At 48.4% G+C, this 18,763-nt stretch overlaps 1 protein-coding gene across 1 annotated transcript; it reads right to left on the bottom strand.

The window, feature by feature from the left end:
- Nucleotides 1-3,566: 3,566 nt before the first annotated feature.
- tyr (tyrosinase) lies at nucleotides 3,567-8,987 on the bottom strand. Its single transcript, XM_083637956.1, has 6 exons — nucleotides 8,897-8,987; nucleotides 7,694-8,596; nucleotides 6,263-6,479; nucleotides 4,798-4,945; nucleotides 4,301-4,485; nucleotides 3,567-4,064 (listed from the first exon to the last, which is right to left on the bottom strand). The coding sequence occupies exons 2-6, from the start codon at nucleotides 8,522-8,524 to the stop codon at nucleotides 3,820-3,822; spliced, it is 1,626 nt and encodes a 541-aa protein (XP_083494082.1). The 5' UTR covers nucleotides 8,525-8,596; nucleotides 8,897-8,987; the 3' UTR covers nucleotides 3,567-3,819.
- Between the last annotated feature and the right edge of the window lie 9,776 nt (nucleotides 8,988-18,763).

Below are 18,763 nucleotides of genomic sequence, written 5' to 3'. Positions count from 1 at the left end.
CATCATGTGATCTGTCACTGAGTGCAGAGTGGCTCACATCATGTGATCTACTGTCACTGAGTGCAGAGTGGCTCACATCATGTGATCTGTCACTGAGTGCAGAGTGACTCACATCATGTGATCTACTGTCACTGAGTGCAGAGTGACTCACATCATGTGATCTGTCACTGAGTGCAGAGTGGCTCACATCATGTGATCTACTGTCACTGAGTGCAGAGTGGCTCACATCATGTGATCTGTCACTGAGTGCAGAGTGACTCACATCATGTGATCTACTGTCACTGACTGCAGAGTGACTCACATCATGTGATCTGTCACTGAGTGCAGAGTGGCTCACATCATGTGATCTACTGTCACTGAGTGCAGAGTGGCTCACATCATGTGATCTGTCACTGAGTGCAGAGTGGCTCACATCATGTGATCTGTCACTGAGTGCAGAGTGACTCACATCATGTGATCTGTCACTGAGTGCAGAGTGGCTCACATCATGTGATCTACTGTCACTGAGTGCAGAGTGGCTCACATCATGTGATCTGTCACTGAGTGCAGAGTGACTCACATCATGTGATCTACTGTCACTGAGTGCAGAGTGACTCACATCATGTGATCTGTCACTGAGTGCAGAGTGGCTCACATCATGTGATCTACTGTCACTGAGTGCAGAGTGGCTCACATCATGTGATCTGTCACTGAGTGCAGAGTGGCTCACATCATGTGATCTGTTACTGAGTGCAGAGTGGCTCACATCATGTGATCTGTCACTGAGTGCAGAGTGGCTCACATCATGTGATCTGTCACTGAGTGCAGAGTGGCTCACATCATGTGATCTACTGTCACTGAGTGCAGAGTGGCTCACATCATGTGATCTACTGTCACTGAGTGCAGAGTGGCTCACATCATGTGATCTGTCACTGAGTGCAGAGTGGCTCACATCATGTGATCTACTGTCACTGAGTGCAGAGTGGCTCACATCATGTGATCTGTCACTGAGTGCAGAGTGGCTCACATCATGTGATCTGTCACTGAGTGCAGAGTGGCTCACATCATGTGATCTGTCACTGAGTGCAGAGTGGCTCACATCATGTGATCTGTCACTGAGTGCAGAGTGGCTCACATCATGTGATCTACTGTCACTGAGTGCAGAGTGGCTCACATCATGTGATCTACTGTCACTGAGTGCAGAGTGGCTCACATCATGTGATCTGTCACTGAGTGCAGAGTGGCTCACATCATGTGATCTACTGTCACTGAGTGCAGAGTGGCTCACATCATGTGATCTACTGTCACTGAGTGCAGAGTGGCTCACATCATGTGATCTACTGTCACTGAGTGCAGAGTGGCTCACATCATGTGATCTGTCACTGAGTGCAGAGTGGCTCACATCATGTGATCTGTCACTGAGTGCAGAGTGACTCACATCATGTGATCTACTGTCACTGAGTGCAGAGTGACTCACATCATGTGATCTGTCACTGAGTGCAGAGTGACTCACATCATGTGATCTACTGTCACTGAGTGCAGAGTGACTCACATCATGTGATCTGTCACTGAGTGCAGAGTGGCTCACATCATGTGATCTGTCACTGAGTGCAGAGTGGCTCACATCATGTGATCTGTCACTGAGTGCAGAGTGGCTCACATCATGTGATCTGTCACTGAGTGCAGAGTGGCTCACATCATGTGATCTGTCACTGAGTGCAGAGTGGCTCACATCATGTGATCTGTCACTGAGTGCAGAGTGGCTCACATCATGTGATCTACTGTCACTGAGTGCAGAGTGGCTCACATCATGTGATCTGTCACTGAGTGCAGAGTGGCTCACATCATGTGATCTACTGTTACTGAGTGCAGAGTGGCTCACATCATGTGATCTGTCACTGAGTGCAGAGTGGCTCACATCATGTGATCTGTCACTGAGTGCAGAGTGGCTCACATCATGTGATCTACTGTTACTGAGTGCAGAGTGGCTCACATCATGTGATCTGTCACTGAGTGCAGAGTGGCTCACATCATGTGATCTGTCACTGAGTGCAGAGTGGCTCACATCATGTGATCTGTCACTGAGTGCAGAGTGGCTCACATCATGTGATCTGTCACTGAGTGCAGAGTGGCTCACATCATGTGATCTACTGTCACTGAGTGCAGAGTGGCTCACATCATGTGATCTACTGTCACTGAGTGCAGAGTGGCTCACATCATGTGATCTACTGTCACTGAGTGCAGAGTGGCTCACATCATGTGATCTGCTGTCACTGAGTGCAGAGTGGCTCACATCATGTGATCTACTGTCACTGAGTGCAGAGTGGCTCACATCATGTGGTCTGTCACTGAGTGCAGAGTGGCTCACATCATGTGATCTGTCACTGAGTGCAGAGTGGCTCACATCATGTGATCTACTGTCACTGAGTGCAGAGTGGCTCACATCATGTGATCTGTCACTGAGTGCAGAGTGGCTCACATCATGTGATCTGTCACTGAGTGCAGAGTGGCTCACATCATGTGATCTGTCACTGAGTGCAGAGTGGCTCACATCATGTGATCTACTGTCACTGAGTGCAGAGTGGCTCACATCATGTGATCTGTCACTGAGTGCAGAGTGGCTCACATCATGTGATCTACTGTCACTGAGTGCAGAGTGGCTCACATCATGTGATCTACTGTCACTGAGTGCAGAGTGACTCACATCATGTGATCTACTGTCACTGAGTGCAGAGTGACTCACATCATGTGATCTGTCACTGAGTGCAGAGTGGCTCACATCATGTGATCTACTGTCACTGAGTGCAGAGTGACTCACATCATGTGATCTACTGTCACTGAGTGCAGAGTGGCTCACATCATGTGATCTACTGTCACTGAGTGCAGAGTGGCTCACATCATGTGATCTGTCACTGAGTGCAGAGTGGCTCACATCATGTGATCTACTGTCACTGAGTGCAGAGTGGCTCACATCATGTGATCTGCTGTCACTGAGTGCAGAGTGGCTCACATCATGTGATCTACTGTCACTGAGTGCAGAGTGGCTCACATCATGTGGTCTGTCACTGAGTGCAGAGTGGCTCACATCATGTGATCTGTCACTGAGTGCAGAGTGACTCACATCATGTGATCTGTCACTGAGTGCAGAGTGGCTCACATCATGTGATCTGTCACTGAGTGCAGAGTGGCTCACATCATGTGATCTACTGTCACTGAGTGCAGAGTGGCTCACATCATGTGATCTGTCACTGAGTGCAGAGTGACTCACATCATGTGATCTGTCACTGAGTGCAGAGTGGCTCACATCATGTGAATCTGAATGATCCCATGCTGACCTATTTGAATATGCTGCACTGTATTAATCAATACAACATGGTCTGTTGCATTCAGGACCGTTTATTGGATTTGATCTGGACGTATTGTTTGGAATGTCTTTGCGAAGTGTGTGTGTGTGTGTGTGTGTGTGTGTGTGTGTGTGTGTGTGTGTGTGTGTGTGTGCGCCCGCGCGTGTGTACACTGCTCACACATATGTGCGACTGATTGTTTGCATGTACTTGCATATAAGTGCAGGCACACATGGTTCTGTGTGTATGTATACACTGAAGGTACAAAATATTAGGGACGTCTTCCTGATATGATGTCTGAAAGCTGAAAGATATGCTCCTTAACTTGCTGTACTTCTCTTGATCTCCATCTCCTCCTGATTAGTCGAGATTTAACAAGTTAAATTAAGACCTGATGATGGATTTGACCTGGATTCACCTCATCAGTGTTCTTCATGAAACGAGCAAGAGTCCCTGATATCGTGTTCATTCACGTGTATGTATGCATCTGTGTAGGTTACATTGTGGTCTGATACGAGGTGGAGCCTTCCTCTGAGCTGCTCTGCAACAGCGGCTGTCCCTCTCCGTAGCTCCTCCTCTTCCTCTTCTGGATGCGTTTCCGCCTCCTGATCAGAACGACGGTCAGCGCGGCGACGACCGCGGCGAGAATCGCCCCCAGGAGCCCCGCCCCCAGGAGCCACTGCCAGATCTGCTGGGCTTGCTGCAGGTAGGGCGTCAAGACCTCCTGGACAAACCTCTGGCCTGGGGGTGGAGACAGAGAGGATGAGCTGTTTTTCATATGTGAAGACCAATAAGAGTCACTCAAATAAGGGTTAGTTTATGCGTATTAACCCTAGTAAGTTAACCGTAGTAACAGTTAACTAATGCTTATTAATGCTTATTAAACATTAACAAACCATTAATTTAGTGACCCTTATTGTGTTACTGAAGAAGTCAGAAGGACACCTGGTTCAATGGATGTGTGGTTTTGTACTGACCGGGGTCCAACAGATAGGCGTACTCGTATCCCAGAGCCTTGTCGGTGAGGAAGTACTCTCCGTTTCTGTAGAGGGGCAGGAAGGGCACCATGTAGTAGCCGTCGTTGTGGCCGATGGGAGCATTGGCACGTGGGTAGTGGGTTGTCCGGCTTGGCTGGTGGGTCCGCAGCCAGCGCTCAAAGATGCTGCAGAAGAAGAGATGGGGGGGACAGATGGAGGGAAGACGATGGAGAGATGAGGGAGAGAGGGAGAGAATGTGTAACAAGATGTTTCCAGGCTTGTCCGAGGGGGGGCCCTGTGTGTGTGTGTGTGTGTGTGTGTGTGTGTGTGTGTGTGTGTACTGTATGTGCATGCGTGTGTGTGTATATGCATTTGTGTGTGTGTGAGAGTGTATGTACGTGCATGCGTGTGTGTGTGTGTGTGTGTGTGTGTGTGTGTGTGTGTGTGTGTGTGTGTGCACGTGTGTGTGTGTCAGGCGTATGCATGTGGTCCTCTACCTGTCTATGAAGGCGTGGTGCAACAGGAAGATGGGGTCGTTGGCTGAGCCCTGCACTGAGGACATGGAGCCGTTCATAAAGACGTGCAAGGCGTTGTGCATGGTGCTCTGACCTGACACTGCCATACCTGACTCTGGACTGGCAAAACCTGCAGGAGGGGGGGGGGGGGGAGGGAGGGAGAAAAGAGAAAAGAGAGGGATGAGGGGGAGAAAGAAGAAGTGGATGAAAGAGTGGGAGGGATTGAGGTGTAGAGAGAGAGAGAGAGATGGGCAGAGAAAAGGGCGAGAGAGAAAAGGGAGAATATACTCCTTGTTTAAATTGTCTGCTCAAATAGGAAGACACTTTTGATATAACTCAATTTTGTCATTTTGTCATGATTGTTAAATTGCCCATCATGATTGCCTCAACGTGTTGGCAGTATCATAACTAGAATGGCACTCAGAGGGTGCAGGCCTCCGCCAAGGCCAATGCTACGATATGCACATTGTGTGGGTCGGCTCAGAACCCTGACGATGTCCCTGTCCCTAGCTACGCCCCTTTTCCATAGACCCGCCCACTTTCCTGACCCCCCCACCATCAAGATACACTTAGCCACTCCCCCTACCCACCCCTCCAATCTTGATTCACCTTATGTAGCCACGCCCATTTGACCCGGTTGTGTGGACGTGTCACGACTTTCCGGCAAAAAAAAAGAAAAAGAAAAAGGCCGGCTGCTCCAAAATCATCTAACTCTGAATTAACAAATAATTTAGCCAATTGTATGTAACATACCAAATAAAAGCAAACGGCAATGTCTAAGAATGCAACGCCATGTAACTGGCTCGTTAATTCTCGCATTCCTGGGAATTATGTTAACATCTGTGGGTCTTATAGACGTAAGTGGCTCGCACTGCGCTTGGAGGAGAGAAAACGCTTTCTTTGTTGGACTCCCGGTATGTTTTGTACAAGGACGTCTCTCAGTGCGTTGCTGTTAACGGCCCATTCCGTTGTTTTCTTTTGGTTGATCTCATCTTTTTCCTCTTCCACTTGATTTGTATCACTCAGACCGCAGATGCGGGCGATGTTCAACGCATTCCTCCTCTAAAAACAACTCTCTTCTTCTGACGTTCTTTTGTATTTCGCGCCGTGACCACCGGAAGTGTTAACACAACCCGGAAGAATTTGGCCCACCCCCGCCTCTGAACATACTGTAAGGTGAATAGCTACAGCCGCTTTCCCCTAGACCCGCCACCTCCCTTGACCCAAATCGGATCGGATCCGTCCCCTCTTCTAAGGGTCTGTTTTAAAGTTAGAGTTATGCATGTAAGGAAATAAGGTCCTCACAAATATACAGTAGTGATACAAAAGTGTGTGTGTGTGTGTGTGTGTGTGTGTGTGTGTGTGTGTGTGTGACGTGTGTGTGTGTGTGTGTGTGTGTGTGTGTGTGTGTGTGTGTTCTTTCATGGATCTGTGTGCAGCAGCCTACCCTCCACGACGTTTCTGAAGCTCTGGTTGGCGAAGCGGTCCATGGTCCCCGTCTCGTACTCGGTTAGACCCACTGCAAAATCCACATCGGCCGCCGTGGGGAGTCGCGCCACGCGGCCCTGATCGTGGTTGCCGGGGTTACGCAACAGCGGACCCTCCCCCGTAGCGTTACACAATGCCTCTCGACTGTTGTACTCCTCTGGTTGGGTGCAGATCACCTACACACACACACGCACACACGCACGCACGCACGCACGCACGCACGCACACACACACACACACACACACACACACACACACACACACACACACACACACACACACACACGCACATTGTGAGCTACTACGATTAAATAGCCTATAGACCTTTTTGAAGCTCTATGAACAGACTCTCCTACAGGAATAGCTGTGTTCCATTATAGTGGGTGTGGGAGGGAAATTATTACTAGAGAAGCTCTAGTGAGCATTCAAATGGAAATGAAGTACAGTACAGCACTGTTGAAGGAGAAAAAAAACAACAACCGACAATTTATCTATAATATATAACGCATTTGGACAATATATCTGGACGTATAACCTTAAGAGGCTGATGTGAATTGTATTTTGTGTATTTTTTTGTATACGCATGGGTACATGTGGCATTTGTTTTAGTGAAGACAAATGGGATCTTGTTCAAACCCAGCAGAAGAAAGTGAATGGTGGGCGGCAGATTCCTTCATCTAGCTAATTAATAAGAACAAAGTTGCTGTCTTAGCAACATTTTCTGGGACGTGGAGAAGAAAGACTCTGAAGTGGGATCTTCACCCTGATCTCGTTCATTTATGAACAAGTGGGCTGGATCATCTAAGGATAAATTGTGACAAATGAGGTTGTGTGTTTCCAGCCTATCTCTCAGCTATCTGGATTAGCAGGTTCAAGCAGCTTCAGGACTGCAGACCTGCAGTGGGAATAGTGGGAATATATATATTTTTTCCAATTTCTAAAGAATGGAAAAGGGAGATTTGCTCATGCATAGACTTGTAATTTGGTGGCACGGTAGAGCAGTAGTTAGCACTGTCGCCTCACAGGAAGGCGGTCTTGGGTTCGAATCCTGGTCCATCCCAGGTCCTTTCTGTGTGGAGTTTGCATGTTCTCCCCGTGTCCCTCCCACCATCACAGACATGTATGTTTGTTAGATGTGGGGCTAGTAACCCCACCCCGTTAAAAACCCACATGCTACAGGAAATGCAAAAACACGTTTGGTGTACTCTGGTTGCAGCCCTATGCTCCACGTAGGAATCTACAGGGAATAAGAAGCACACACACGCACGCACGCACGCACGCACGCACGCACACACACACACACACACACACACACGCACGCACACACACACACACACACACACACACACACACACACACACACACACAAATAAGACACAAGCGTTCTTGCCTTCCACGAAGAGAAGACTGAAGCCGGGCTGAGGAGGTTGGGGTTGAAGAGGTTGCGTCCGCCCATCAGAGCATCGGTGCACACGTCGCAGGCCTGCGCGCCTCTCCAGTCCCAGTACGGGATGGTGAAGTTAAAATCTCCCGTCAGCTTCCGGATCTCGTTCTCCCAGTGCAGCAGGTAGACGCGGTGCCAGGGCAGGAACGCCGAAGACTCGTGGGCAAAGTCGATGTCCGTCCACACGTTCCCCGGACCGCCCAGGAAGGCGTCCCGGGACACGTAGTAGTGCATCCAGACGAACAGGTCGTAGGTGCTGACGTCGGAGAACATGGGCGTCTCGCCGTTTTCCCCCATCTCGGGCCGCGTGGCGGTGGAGATCACGTAGTCGCGGCTGACGGTGTTCTTGGCCAGGTTCAGGTACGAGATGAACTTCTGCTGCTCGCCGACCGACAGCGTCATGATGTTCCGGCGCACTGACTCCCGGTACTCGGCGCAGCCCGCGCCCCAGTAGCCAAAGCGGCATTCGCCGCAGTTGAAGCCGCCGTAGTTTCCGGCGCAGCGACACGTCCGGTTGAAGAAGGCCAAGGGCCAGCGCTCCCTCTCGTCGATGCCTCTGTGAGGGTACTGTGGCCCGTAAGGCTCGTCCGAGACCTCCACCTCGGTGCAGAACCCGCGGCCCGACATGGCCCCGCAGGCCGAGCCGTCGCCGGCCCACACCGGGCAGCACTCTTTGGTCCGGAGCCCCTCGGAGGTGGCGCACGGTCGGGGGAACTGGCCCACGCAAGCCCCCAGGAGCTGCAGCAGCAGAGCCACAGACACACACAGGCTCCTCATGATCAACCAGAAGTCAACGTCACCACAGTGAGAGCTTCTCCAATCTCAGGAAAGGGGGGGGGGAGCAAACCCCTGTTGAAAAGATGGATGGTAAGCTACTGTTTAGCTGATGAACTAAAGGAAATACCTCAATATGTATTTACTCCAAAACGGTGGCGTCTACACAGCAGAGCCTGATGCCTTCACAGACAACGCAGTTTAAACGAGCGAGTTTGACAACACAGCAGAGTTACACATGACATTCACTACACAGAGGTGAGTTCAGATTGTAGAAGCAGAGACATAGAGGAGGGCACATCCAACCAGCTGTGGTCAGGAGGAGCCAGGTGCTGCAGTAGACTTGAAGAAGAAACACAGAAAAAAATAACTTACTGTGTAATTGCTTTTATCCAGGAGCTACTATTTACTACCTTGTCTTGTATGCAGTTTGTAGGTTTCAACTGCTGTTTATAGCCAGTGTCCTCAATGCTAATATATCCCATAGGCTACCATCTAACACACTAACACTACCCTCCAACACACAGCCAGCACCCCAAAGACTCTGCTGATCTCTGGCTGCACTCGCTGAGCGGTTTAGGGGCAGTCCTCTGACGAAGTGTGTGATCTCGCACACACACACACACACGCACGCACGCACGCACGCACGCACGCACGCACGCACGCACGCACGCACACACACACACACACACACACACACACACACACACACACACACTCACACACACACACACACACACACACACACACACACAAACATGTGCACTCATACGCCATCACATGCTCAGGATCATATTCCTGATTCCTCTTACATTCGGTCTCGAGACCAGCTGACCTCTGCTCTGCTACATCTCAGGCAGAAATGTTTGTGTGTGTGTGTGTGTGTGTGTGTGTGCGTGCGTGTGTGTGTGCGTGCGTGTGTGTGTGTGTGTGTGTGTGTGTGTGTGTGTGCGTGCATGCGTGTGTGTGCGTGTGTGTGTGTGTGTGTGTGTACACGTGTGTTTGAGTGTGTGCACTAGCTACATGCCCCCCCTCCCGATGGCAATTAGCTTGGCCTGGAATGTGTGCATGATCAAGTGTTGTGTGTTTCAGAGAGAGAGAGACAAAGAGAGTTTAAAATTTATATCTCAGACAGTAAATCTAAATCAAGTCTGCAATCATGTGCCATTGTGAGCCGAGAGCACTCTACAAACTTGAAGACAAACACACTGATGATGAGCACAGCACCAGCCACAGACAGTTGAATTAACCAGTGAATTCTGAATTCTGCTGCTGTAGTGTCTCGTTGGCCTTCATAATGTTGTAGTTACAGCGTAACAAAACAAAAAGTCTGGGATATTAGATATTGAAATCATAAGTCATTATAGCATACAAATAATTACACAGTCCCATAAACAGATGACTAAACAACAGACATACTTGGACAGGGTAGACTAGTTGTTTGTTTTGTCACCCCTCCATCGCTATGTGGACTGAAAAGTCAACTCTTTCTCGTCCCTGGCGCCACAATCGTGGAAGGAGCCGGAGCCCCCCTCTTCTGTTGGGCCGGCCCAATCACTGCCCTGCATCTTCCAGCCAATCAGCAGAGACTAGAAACACACCTCTTCAGGCTACACATGGACCCTTCTGTTGAAGTAACCATTCGTCTTCTAAAGAAATGCTATACTTAACCCTATACTAACCCTTATTCCTTCTTAAAACAACTTTCAACAAATACTAATTACTCCTTACCCTTGTGTACCCTTTTAATAACACAGTACTAGAAATATTGCACGCTTCACGTGTAAACATTTTTTTTTACCATAATAAATGCAAAGTTGTTTTTTATTGTGTGTGGAAAAAACACCAAATCTCCCCCCCCCAATCCCATTATAAACCACGATAAAACTGCAAAAAAAAGTGCTATTTTTGGACTGCCAGCCATTTGTGGATGAAATCATTGATTCCATGATGTTAGGCACTCAACCTGGACTTAAAGAGTTAAAGAGTATCATTACAATGCCTCAGTCAGAGGCAGTCCCTGCTGAATACACCCTGATTCACCTGCTTCAGGAAGGATCAGCCAACCTGCTTCAGGAAGGATCAGCCAACCTGCTTCAGGAAGGATCAGCCAACCTGCTTCAGGCTCCAGCCATCCAGGTTGATGTCAAAAGCTCCACCAAGCCTTGTGGTTGAAACGGTGAAGGACACCAAGCATTTGTCCAGCCTGACCCTGTAAAAAACACTTTCAACTGGTCAAACCCTATACAAGACCTCAGAGTTCCAGTGCAAAAGATAAGATAGCCCATTGACAAGACCAAAGAATGGGCCTTAAAACTACAGGGACACTCTCTGCTTCTGGAATACATACTAAGTATGCACCACTCGCATTCAGACTTCCCAGAGGATTGATCATCGTAATCGTGATCATCGATGACAAAGGCACTACAGAACATGCTCAACTAATGTGCAAGACGCAATGATTTCCAGACAAATAGAAACAACGAAAACAACTATATCAAGGCAGCCATTCATGACAGCTGATAGTTGACAGATCCTCATGGGGGAAGTGACAGTCATGACCCTAACATTTTGATCTTTCACAATAAAGGACATTTTAGAACAGCAGTGCTGTCTGTGGATACAGAGGTTTTGAAAAACATCAGTCACTGAAAAACATCAGTCACTGTGCCAATATATAATAATATATAATATAATATAATATAATAATACTGTATATATATCAGGCAATGTAGGCTACTGTATAAACAAAACAGACATCCTGATGAACATTTGCTATGCTAATAGACAATACACCATAGCATAGCCATAGAGACTTCAAAAATAAAAGTTTGAAATACAGCCTGGCTGCAGTAGCTTATGTTCACAGCTGAGATTGTGTAAGTCTGTGTTCTTTGAGAATGAACAGGAAGAAATGTCTCTGATCACATGCTTTGGCTTTCTGTGGTGGGACTGGCTTTTGACATTTACAGGAAATAAGTAGAAGTGTGTGAAAGAGCTTCTAAAAGTGGGAAAAGGACAAGCTAGAATCTAGCTGCTCGATCAATAATGTTTTGGAAACTAAATCAATTCCTCCATCAATTGACAAGGCGGGCAATTAGTAAAAAAGGAAAGAAAATAAGTTAAAAATGATGATGAGAGGATGAGTTGAATTCTTCACAATTCAGAATAACTGAGTGTGTTCACATTATATTGATTCAGTGGCATTATTACATGTAACATGCTGATGTGTTAAAACTCCATTTCACACCACATAATGCTGCTGCTGCCCTCAAGGACATCTCCAGACTGCATCATCCGCCGTGCTGAAAAGGTGGTCGGATGCAGCCTGCCATCCCTTCAGGACCTGCACACTGCCAGGAGGCTGAAGCGGTCTCAGAAAATCACGGACGACCCCTCCCACCCAGGTCATAAACTCTTTGAAGCCCCCCCCCCCTCCCTCTTGGCAGAAGACTGAGGTCTGGTGGTAACAGAACCCCTCGTCACAGGGACAGCTTCTACCCAACTGCCATCCGACTCTTCAACGAGACCCGAAAGCCCCCCCAAGGACTTTATCATTGCCTTCCCTCCTCAATACTTTTATGTCCCTGCCACATGATACATTGTATGTTTTTTTTTCTAAATATTCTCCCCTCCCGAGATTTTTTATCCCATTTTTATCCAGAAGGAGCTGATGCACACCTTCAATCTCTTGAAGGCAGGTGCGTCGGAGATGCAGTACATACGAGAGAAATAAAGAGGAGTCCCGCACACTGTCAATTACTTGCAAAAAAAGCTTTAATTAACGACGTTTCGGTCTATCGACCTTCATCAGGTTGAAATTTTTATCCCCCATTAGTGCTAATTTAAATTTATTTATCCTGGTTGCTACTCCACACTCTGCCGATCTGGGCAGAGCCGAAACTGGCTCCATGCTTCCTCTGAGACATGGGCAGTTAGCCAGCCACTTCTTTTCACCTGACAGGAGAAGCTTCACCGGTAGGACATAGCATGTGGGAGGATCACGCTATTCCAACGAGTTCCCCTCCCTCCGAACAGGCGCCCCTAACGACCAGAGGGGGCACCACTTCAGCGACCAGGATATTGCATGTTTTGGTGAGGGGTTCCTATATGAAGGAAACCCCCAGGGGGCACGGGGAGAACATGCAAACTCCACACAGAAAGGCCCTTTTTGATGACCCTACCTGGGCGGTGGACACTCGAGGGGCAGGCATGCGGACGGGCACGCACTCCCATATACATTGTATATATTGTCACATATTGTGTATGTGACAAAATGATGTCATGGTGACCTCATTAGCATAACTGATTAGTTTACTGTAACATATAAATGGTAAATGGCCTGCATTTATATAGCGCCTTTATCCAAAGCGCTTTACAATCAGTAGGTACATTCACCCATTCATACACCAATGGCGGCAGGTTACCACGCAGGGTGCTGGCACACCATCGGGAGCAATTTGGGGTTCAGTATCTTGCCCAAGGACACTTCGACATGCAGACTGGAGGAGCTGGGAATCTTTTATCCAAAGCTATTAGTGGACGACCCGCTCTACCTCCTGAGCTACAGCCGCCCCATATAGCTACTGGTGATTATGGTGTGACATTAGGCAGCTGAAGAGCCTCTTGTACTTTTTGATATATATTTTTTTAATAAAGAATACTAAGAGAGATGTTTTTATAATTACAACGTATAAGTAGGCTTTGACAGAGTATCCTGGTCTTTACCCAAGCTCTCTAGTAGCCAGCAGCAGCGTGACTGATCACAAGCACACTACAATGAACGGGGAGAATGCACAGTACAGGCTACTAGGAGGGAGAGAGAGAGAGGGAGGGAGTGAGACACATAGAGAGAGGGAGAGACAGAGAGAGACAACAGAGAGACAGAGGGAGAGAGACAGAGGGAGAGATAGACACACACAGAGAGACAGGGAGAGAGAGAGAGGGGGGGGGGGGAGAGACAGAGAGAGAGGGGGAGAGAGAGAGACAGAGGGAGAGAGACAGAGGGAGAGAGAGACACACAGAGAGAGAGACAGAGACAGAGAGAGAGACACAGAGGGAGAGAGAGGGAGAGACACAGAGAGACAGAGAGATGGAGAAAGAGAGACAGAGAGATGGAGAAAGAGAGACAGAGAGAGAGACACAGAGACAGAGAGAGGGAGAGACAAAGAGAGCAGGGGAGAGAGAGAGACAGAGAGAGAGACACACACACAGAGAGATGGAGAGAGAGAGAGACAGAGAGATGGAGAGAGAGAGAGACAGAGAGAGAGACACAGAGACAGAGAGGGAGAGACACAGAGAGACAGAGAGATGGAGAGAGAGAGACAGAGAGAGACAGAGAGATGGAGAGAGAGAGACAGAGAGAGAGACACAGAGACAGAGAGCGGGGGAGAGAGAGAGACAGAGAGTGTGAGTTTCATCATGTGCTGCAGTGCCTCAGGTGTCCTACACTACAGTACAGTGGGGTTCTGCAGGGCGGAGAGTCATTGGGCCAAACCTCGAGATCATAAGCCGGTCACATGCTGCTGTAGCCAGGAGGCACGGGGTGCAGCTTATCCCGCTGCAGCAAGGCAGCGGAGCGCACAGGAATGACCATCACAGGATAAAGCCCGTCCACACACACAGAGAGAGAGAGAGAGAGAGAGAGAGAGAGAGAATGTGTTTGTGTGTGTGTGAGAGAGAGAGAGAGAGAGAGAGAGAGAGAGAGAATGTGTTTGTGTGTGTCAGAGATAGAGAGACAGAGAGAGAATGTGAGTGTGTGTTTATGTGTGAGAGAGACAGAGAGAGAGAATGTGTGTGTGTGGTGTGGTGTGTGTGTGTGTGTGTGTGTGTGTGTGTGTGTGAGAGAGAGAGATCAATCGTCGTTATCAGCGTCTTATCACCCCATTCATATCGGCCAGTAGGGCCCTACTGACCTGCTAGTAGGCGCAGAAGGTCGTTATCAGCAATTTGTTATCAGGAGAGGTTTCCGTTTTCATATTTTAACGCGTTTTGTTGCTTAATTCTAACCCTCCTCCCTCTATCTCCTCCCTCCATCTCCTCCCTCTATCGCCTCCCTCTATCGCCTCCCTCTATCTCCTCCTCCCTCTATCTCCTCCCTCTATCTCCTCCTCCCTCTATCTTCTCATCCCTCTATCTCCTCATCCCTCTATCTCCTCCCTCTATCTCCTCCTCCCTCTATCTCCTCCTCCCTCTATCTCCTCCCTCTATCTCCTCCTCCCTCTATCTCCTCATCCCTCTATCTCCTCCTCCCTCTATCTCCTCCTCCCTCTATCTCCTCATCCCTCTATCTCCTCATCCCTCTATCTCCTCCCTCTATCTCCTCCTCCCTCTATCTCCTCATATCTCTATCTCCTCCCACTCTATCTCCTCATCCCTCTATCTCCTCATCCCTCTATCTCCTCCCTCTATCTCCTCCTCCCTCTATCTCCTCCCTCTATCTCCTCCTCCCTCTATCTCCTCCCTCTATCTCCTCCTCCCTCTATCTCCTCATCCCTCTATCTCCTCCCTCTATCTCCTCCTCCCTCTATCTCCTCCCTCTATCTCCTCCCTCTATCTCCTCCTCCCTCTATCTCCTCATCCCTCTATCTCCTCCTCCCTCTATCTCCTTCTCCCTCTATCTCCTCCTCCCTCTATCTCCTCCCTCTATCTCCTCCTTCCTCTATCTCCTCCTCCCTCTATCTCCTCCTCCCTCTATCTCCTCATCCCTCTATCTCTTCCTCTCTCTATCTCCTCCTCCCTCTATCTCCTCCCTCTATCTCATCCCTCTATCTCCTCCTCCCTCTATCTCCTCCTCCCTCTATCTCCTCATCCCTCTATCTCCTCATCCCTCTATCTCCTCCACCCTCTATCTCCTCCTTCCTCTATCTCCATCCCTCTATCTCCTCATCCCTCTATCTCCTCCTCCCTCTATCTCCTCCTCCCTCTATCTCCTCCTGCATCCCTCTATCTCCTCCTCCCTCTATCTCCTCCCTCTATCTCCTCCTGCATCCCTCTATCTCCTGCATCCCTCTATCTCCTCCTTCAAGCTGTGCATCCCTCTATCTCCTCCTGAATATTGCAACAAACACAACCATTTCCAACAACAGCCATAGAAGCCATAGAGGCCTTGTCATAAATGTCGGCAACAAAACACAAGAGGGCAGCATAGCTGCATAACCCAGTCATAGCATGAAACACTCATTGATCAAAGCATAAGGAGACTGTTTGCCTGCAGGACGGCACAGGGAGAGTTGGCAGCATGCTTATAATCACAAGAGGTTTCCTCCTCAGTCGTAATGAGGCAGGAGGCCTGAAACCTTGTTGGTGTTGTCTGTTAGTGCTGTTTCACTGTGCTGGTTGTTTGTGCTGCTTCACCACACACCCTGCTCAGATGAAGAGAACGCAGTCTGATCTGCACTACAGAGGAAAGCCCAAATTTGCAGTGCGATGCCCAAGGAGATGATTTGTCTCTTAGCTGCAGCTTCACACAGCTTCTCAGGACGCTGTTGAAGACACGCTGAGTTGGACCTGCCTGGTCTCACTCACTATCACAAGGCAGAAGAAGGCTTCTATAGGTGACACTCAGTCTTGTCTATTTTATATGGAAATGCCCTTACATTTTCCCTGAGATGCAAATTGTGTGATTTATTTATACTATTATAATAAAGCCACTTTTGGAGAACGGCCAGTGCCAGAGTTTCAGAGCGTTTTCAGTGATTTCTCGAGGCCCACAGAATATTGTGTGATATTACTATGTAAACACTGAACACGCCCAAAGAACGATGAGACTCTCTTCTATCATCAGCAAAAAAAAGTTTATTGATATCATTTTCCGTTCTTTAGTTATCAGCCGGAGAAGATAGGTTGATTTCACCAAAAACAGACGTTTCCATCTAGAAGCTGAGATAATGAGCCTTTTGTGAAATGAAGCATTTCAAGCAAATCACTGACTCTGAAGCTAATATTTTCTGACCTGAAACATCTGAACAGTAATTTCCTTCAATAAACAGCACCCCCACCCCCCTCAACTCCAAACTCCTCCTCCGTGAGAGTGTCTCTGGTGGCTCTGCTCGCTCTGCTGCGTGTGTCAGGCGAGTCTCTGCTGCCTGCTATGGCAGGCTCTGCTGCCTGCGGATCCACGTTCGGATGGCGGCCGCTCGTCGGGGGAGTCTGGATCGGGCTCGCTGAGTTCGTCTGCGTTTCTGGGGTTTCGGTTGTGAGCTGGGATGAAGCTGCGTCCGATTCTAGGCTTTCTGCTGCGCGTTTCAAAGTGCCTGCACCCAGAGTCTAATTTCGGAGCGCTCCGCCTTGTGCGCCGGCTCCCAGCGCGACACGAAAAGCCAAACCATTCTCATGAGAATGGTTTGGCTTTGGTTTTCTTTTCTGGCGGCTAATCGTGTGGAGAAACTATGCAGCAGAGACAGAGGGGCTCAGTTGTGGGAGCGGATTGACTGCTGTTCGCAGCTAACGTTAGCTCCAGCCAGAGCAATCTATATGGCTCTGGCTGCAGCATGCATCGGTTTCTCTTTCATCACGGCTTTTTCCTGCTGTTTTCCTGACCTTTCTCTAATCTGGAGAGCACTGTCGCCACCTAATGGGTCCGTAAAATAGCTTCTACACATTCGACATCCCCCATACTTTCACAGGAGATGCATCAGGCTTTGATCCACGTCCCACCGTCAAAAAACGCAATTGACGCCGATCGACGTCATTGGCACTCTAAGTTACTATTTGATTTGACGCCGATCGACGTCATTGGCACTCAATGAGTTAATATTCCATGATGCACTGTAGCATCCACCAGTGTAGAGCAGCAGGGCACGCTGGTGGTCATCACACGCTGAACGTTCAGAAAGACATGAACCCTCTGCTCCAGCTCATCTTCTCGAGGAGTTTGAGCTGCAATGCATATTGTGTTTCAGTGGGAATGCAAAAATAACCACTTCCAACACTGCAAATAATGTCCTTCTCTATCTTCACTTCTTCAGATCTTCCCTTGAATAGGAGTGTTACATACAGTGTTACATACAGTAACAAGAGCCACAAGGACAGCCTATGAAAAACACCTGCACTCTGTGTGCGCACGCTCGTGTGTGTATGTATGTATGTATGTATGTATGTATGTATGGATGTGTGTGTGTATATATCTGTGTTTAGTGTGTGTATACCTACGTACATGTGTGCAGCTGAAAACTGAGCAGCACAGCTTAAACATCTACTCTGTATAATGCTAAAATGTTCTTTTACACACACACACACACACACACACACACACACACACACACACACACACTCCTCCGCAAATCACAAACACAACAGAGTCAGTGTCACAGTCTGCAAATGGATTCTTCCCCGGCAGTTCAGAAGAACACTGGATAGCCATGGTTGCCATAGACACGCAGCTGATCCACAGCGTTGTCACTTGTCTGCGATCCTACTCTCACTCTAAGTAGGACAAATAGAGGAAAGACTACAAGCACAAATAACAAGAGAGAGAGCAGGACGTCAGTTATGAAACCTTCCCTCTCTCATCTCATTTAATTTCACTGAGCACACCGGTTGACCAGTGTTGTCATACTGTAGCACGTACTGGTGTTTTGATGTTTTCCTGTTCATAATAATCTGTGTACTATGCGCTTACTTACACTGAAGCCCACCCGCTCTGTTCCATAATGGATATTAAGTAGCAACAGTCTGGGAGTGGATCCCTTTTGATGTATCAAACCTCCCAATCCAATTCCCTGTGATCCTGCTCACCTGCTCTGTCACGTGACCTCTCAACTCTGATCCCAATTTAGACCAATCAAACGTCAACTGTCCCGGTTAGTGATGATTCATGAGCGGAACCTGTGTGTGTGTGTGTGTGTGTGTGTGTGTGTGTGTGTGTGTGTGTGTGTGTGTGTGTGTGTGTGAGAGAGAGAGAGAGAGAGAGAGAGAGAGAGAGAGAGAGAGAGAGAGAGAGAGAAGATTTGACTGTAATCAGAGGGGACAAACAGAGCTTAGCTGGTCCATTGGCAGCGTGTTAATTTTCCGTTTTACTACAACAGCTGTTAATGGTTACCATGGCGATCATTCTGGCATTTCTCCTGGCACAAACAGCTCTATTTAGAAATCATGGATAAGATGTGATGTGGCAGGAGACAGAAACTTCCAGTGTATTGTACACTTCCTGTGTGGGTATGCAGTGTGTGTGTGTGTGTGTGTGTGTGTTTGTATGTGTGTTATTGCCGGCTACTTTGCGAGCAGGGTGTTGTGATGCGT

Source organism: Poromitra crassiceps, assembly GCF_964638095.1.
Source record: "Poromitra crassiceps genome assembly, chromosome: 5".
NCBI lineage: Eukaryota > Metazoa > Chordata > Actinopteri > Beryciformes > Melamphaidae > Poromitra > Poromitra crassiceps.
The sequence above is the reverse complement of the archived record's forward strand: the minus strand, read 5'-3'. Positions and strand labels throughout refer to the sequence as shown.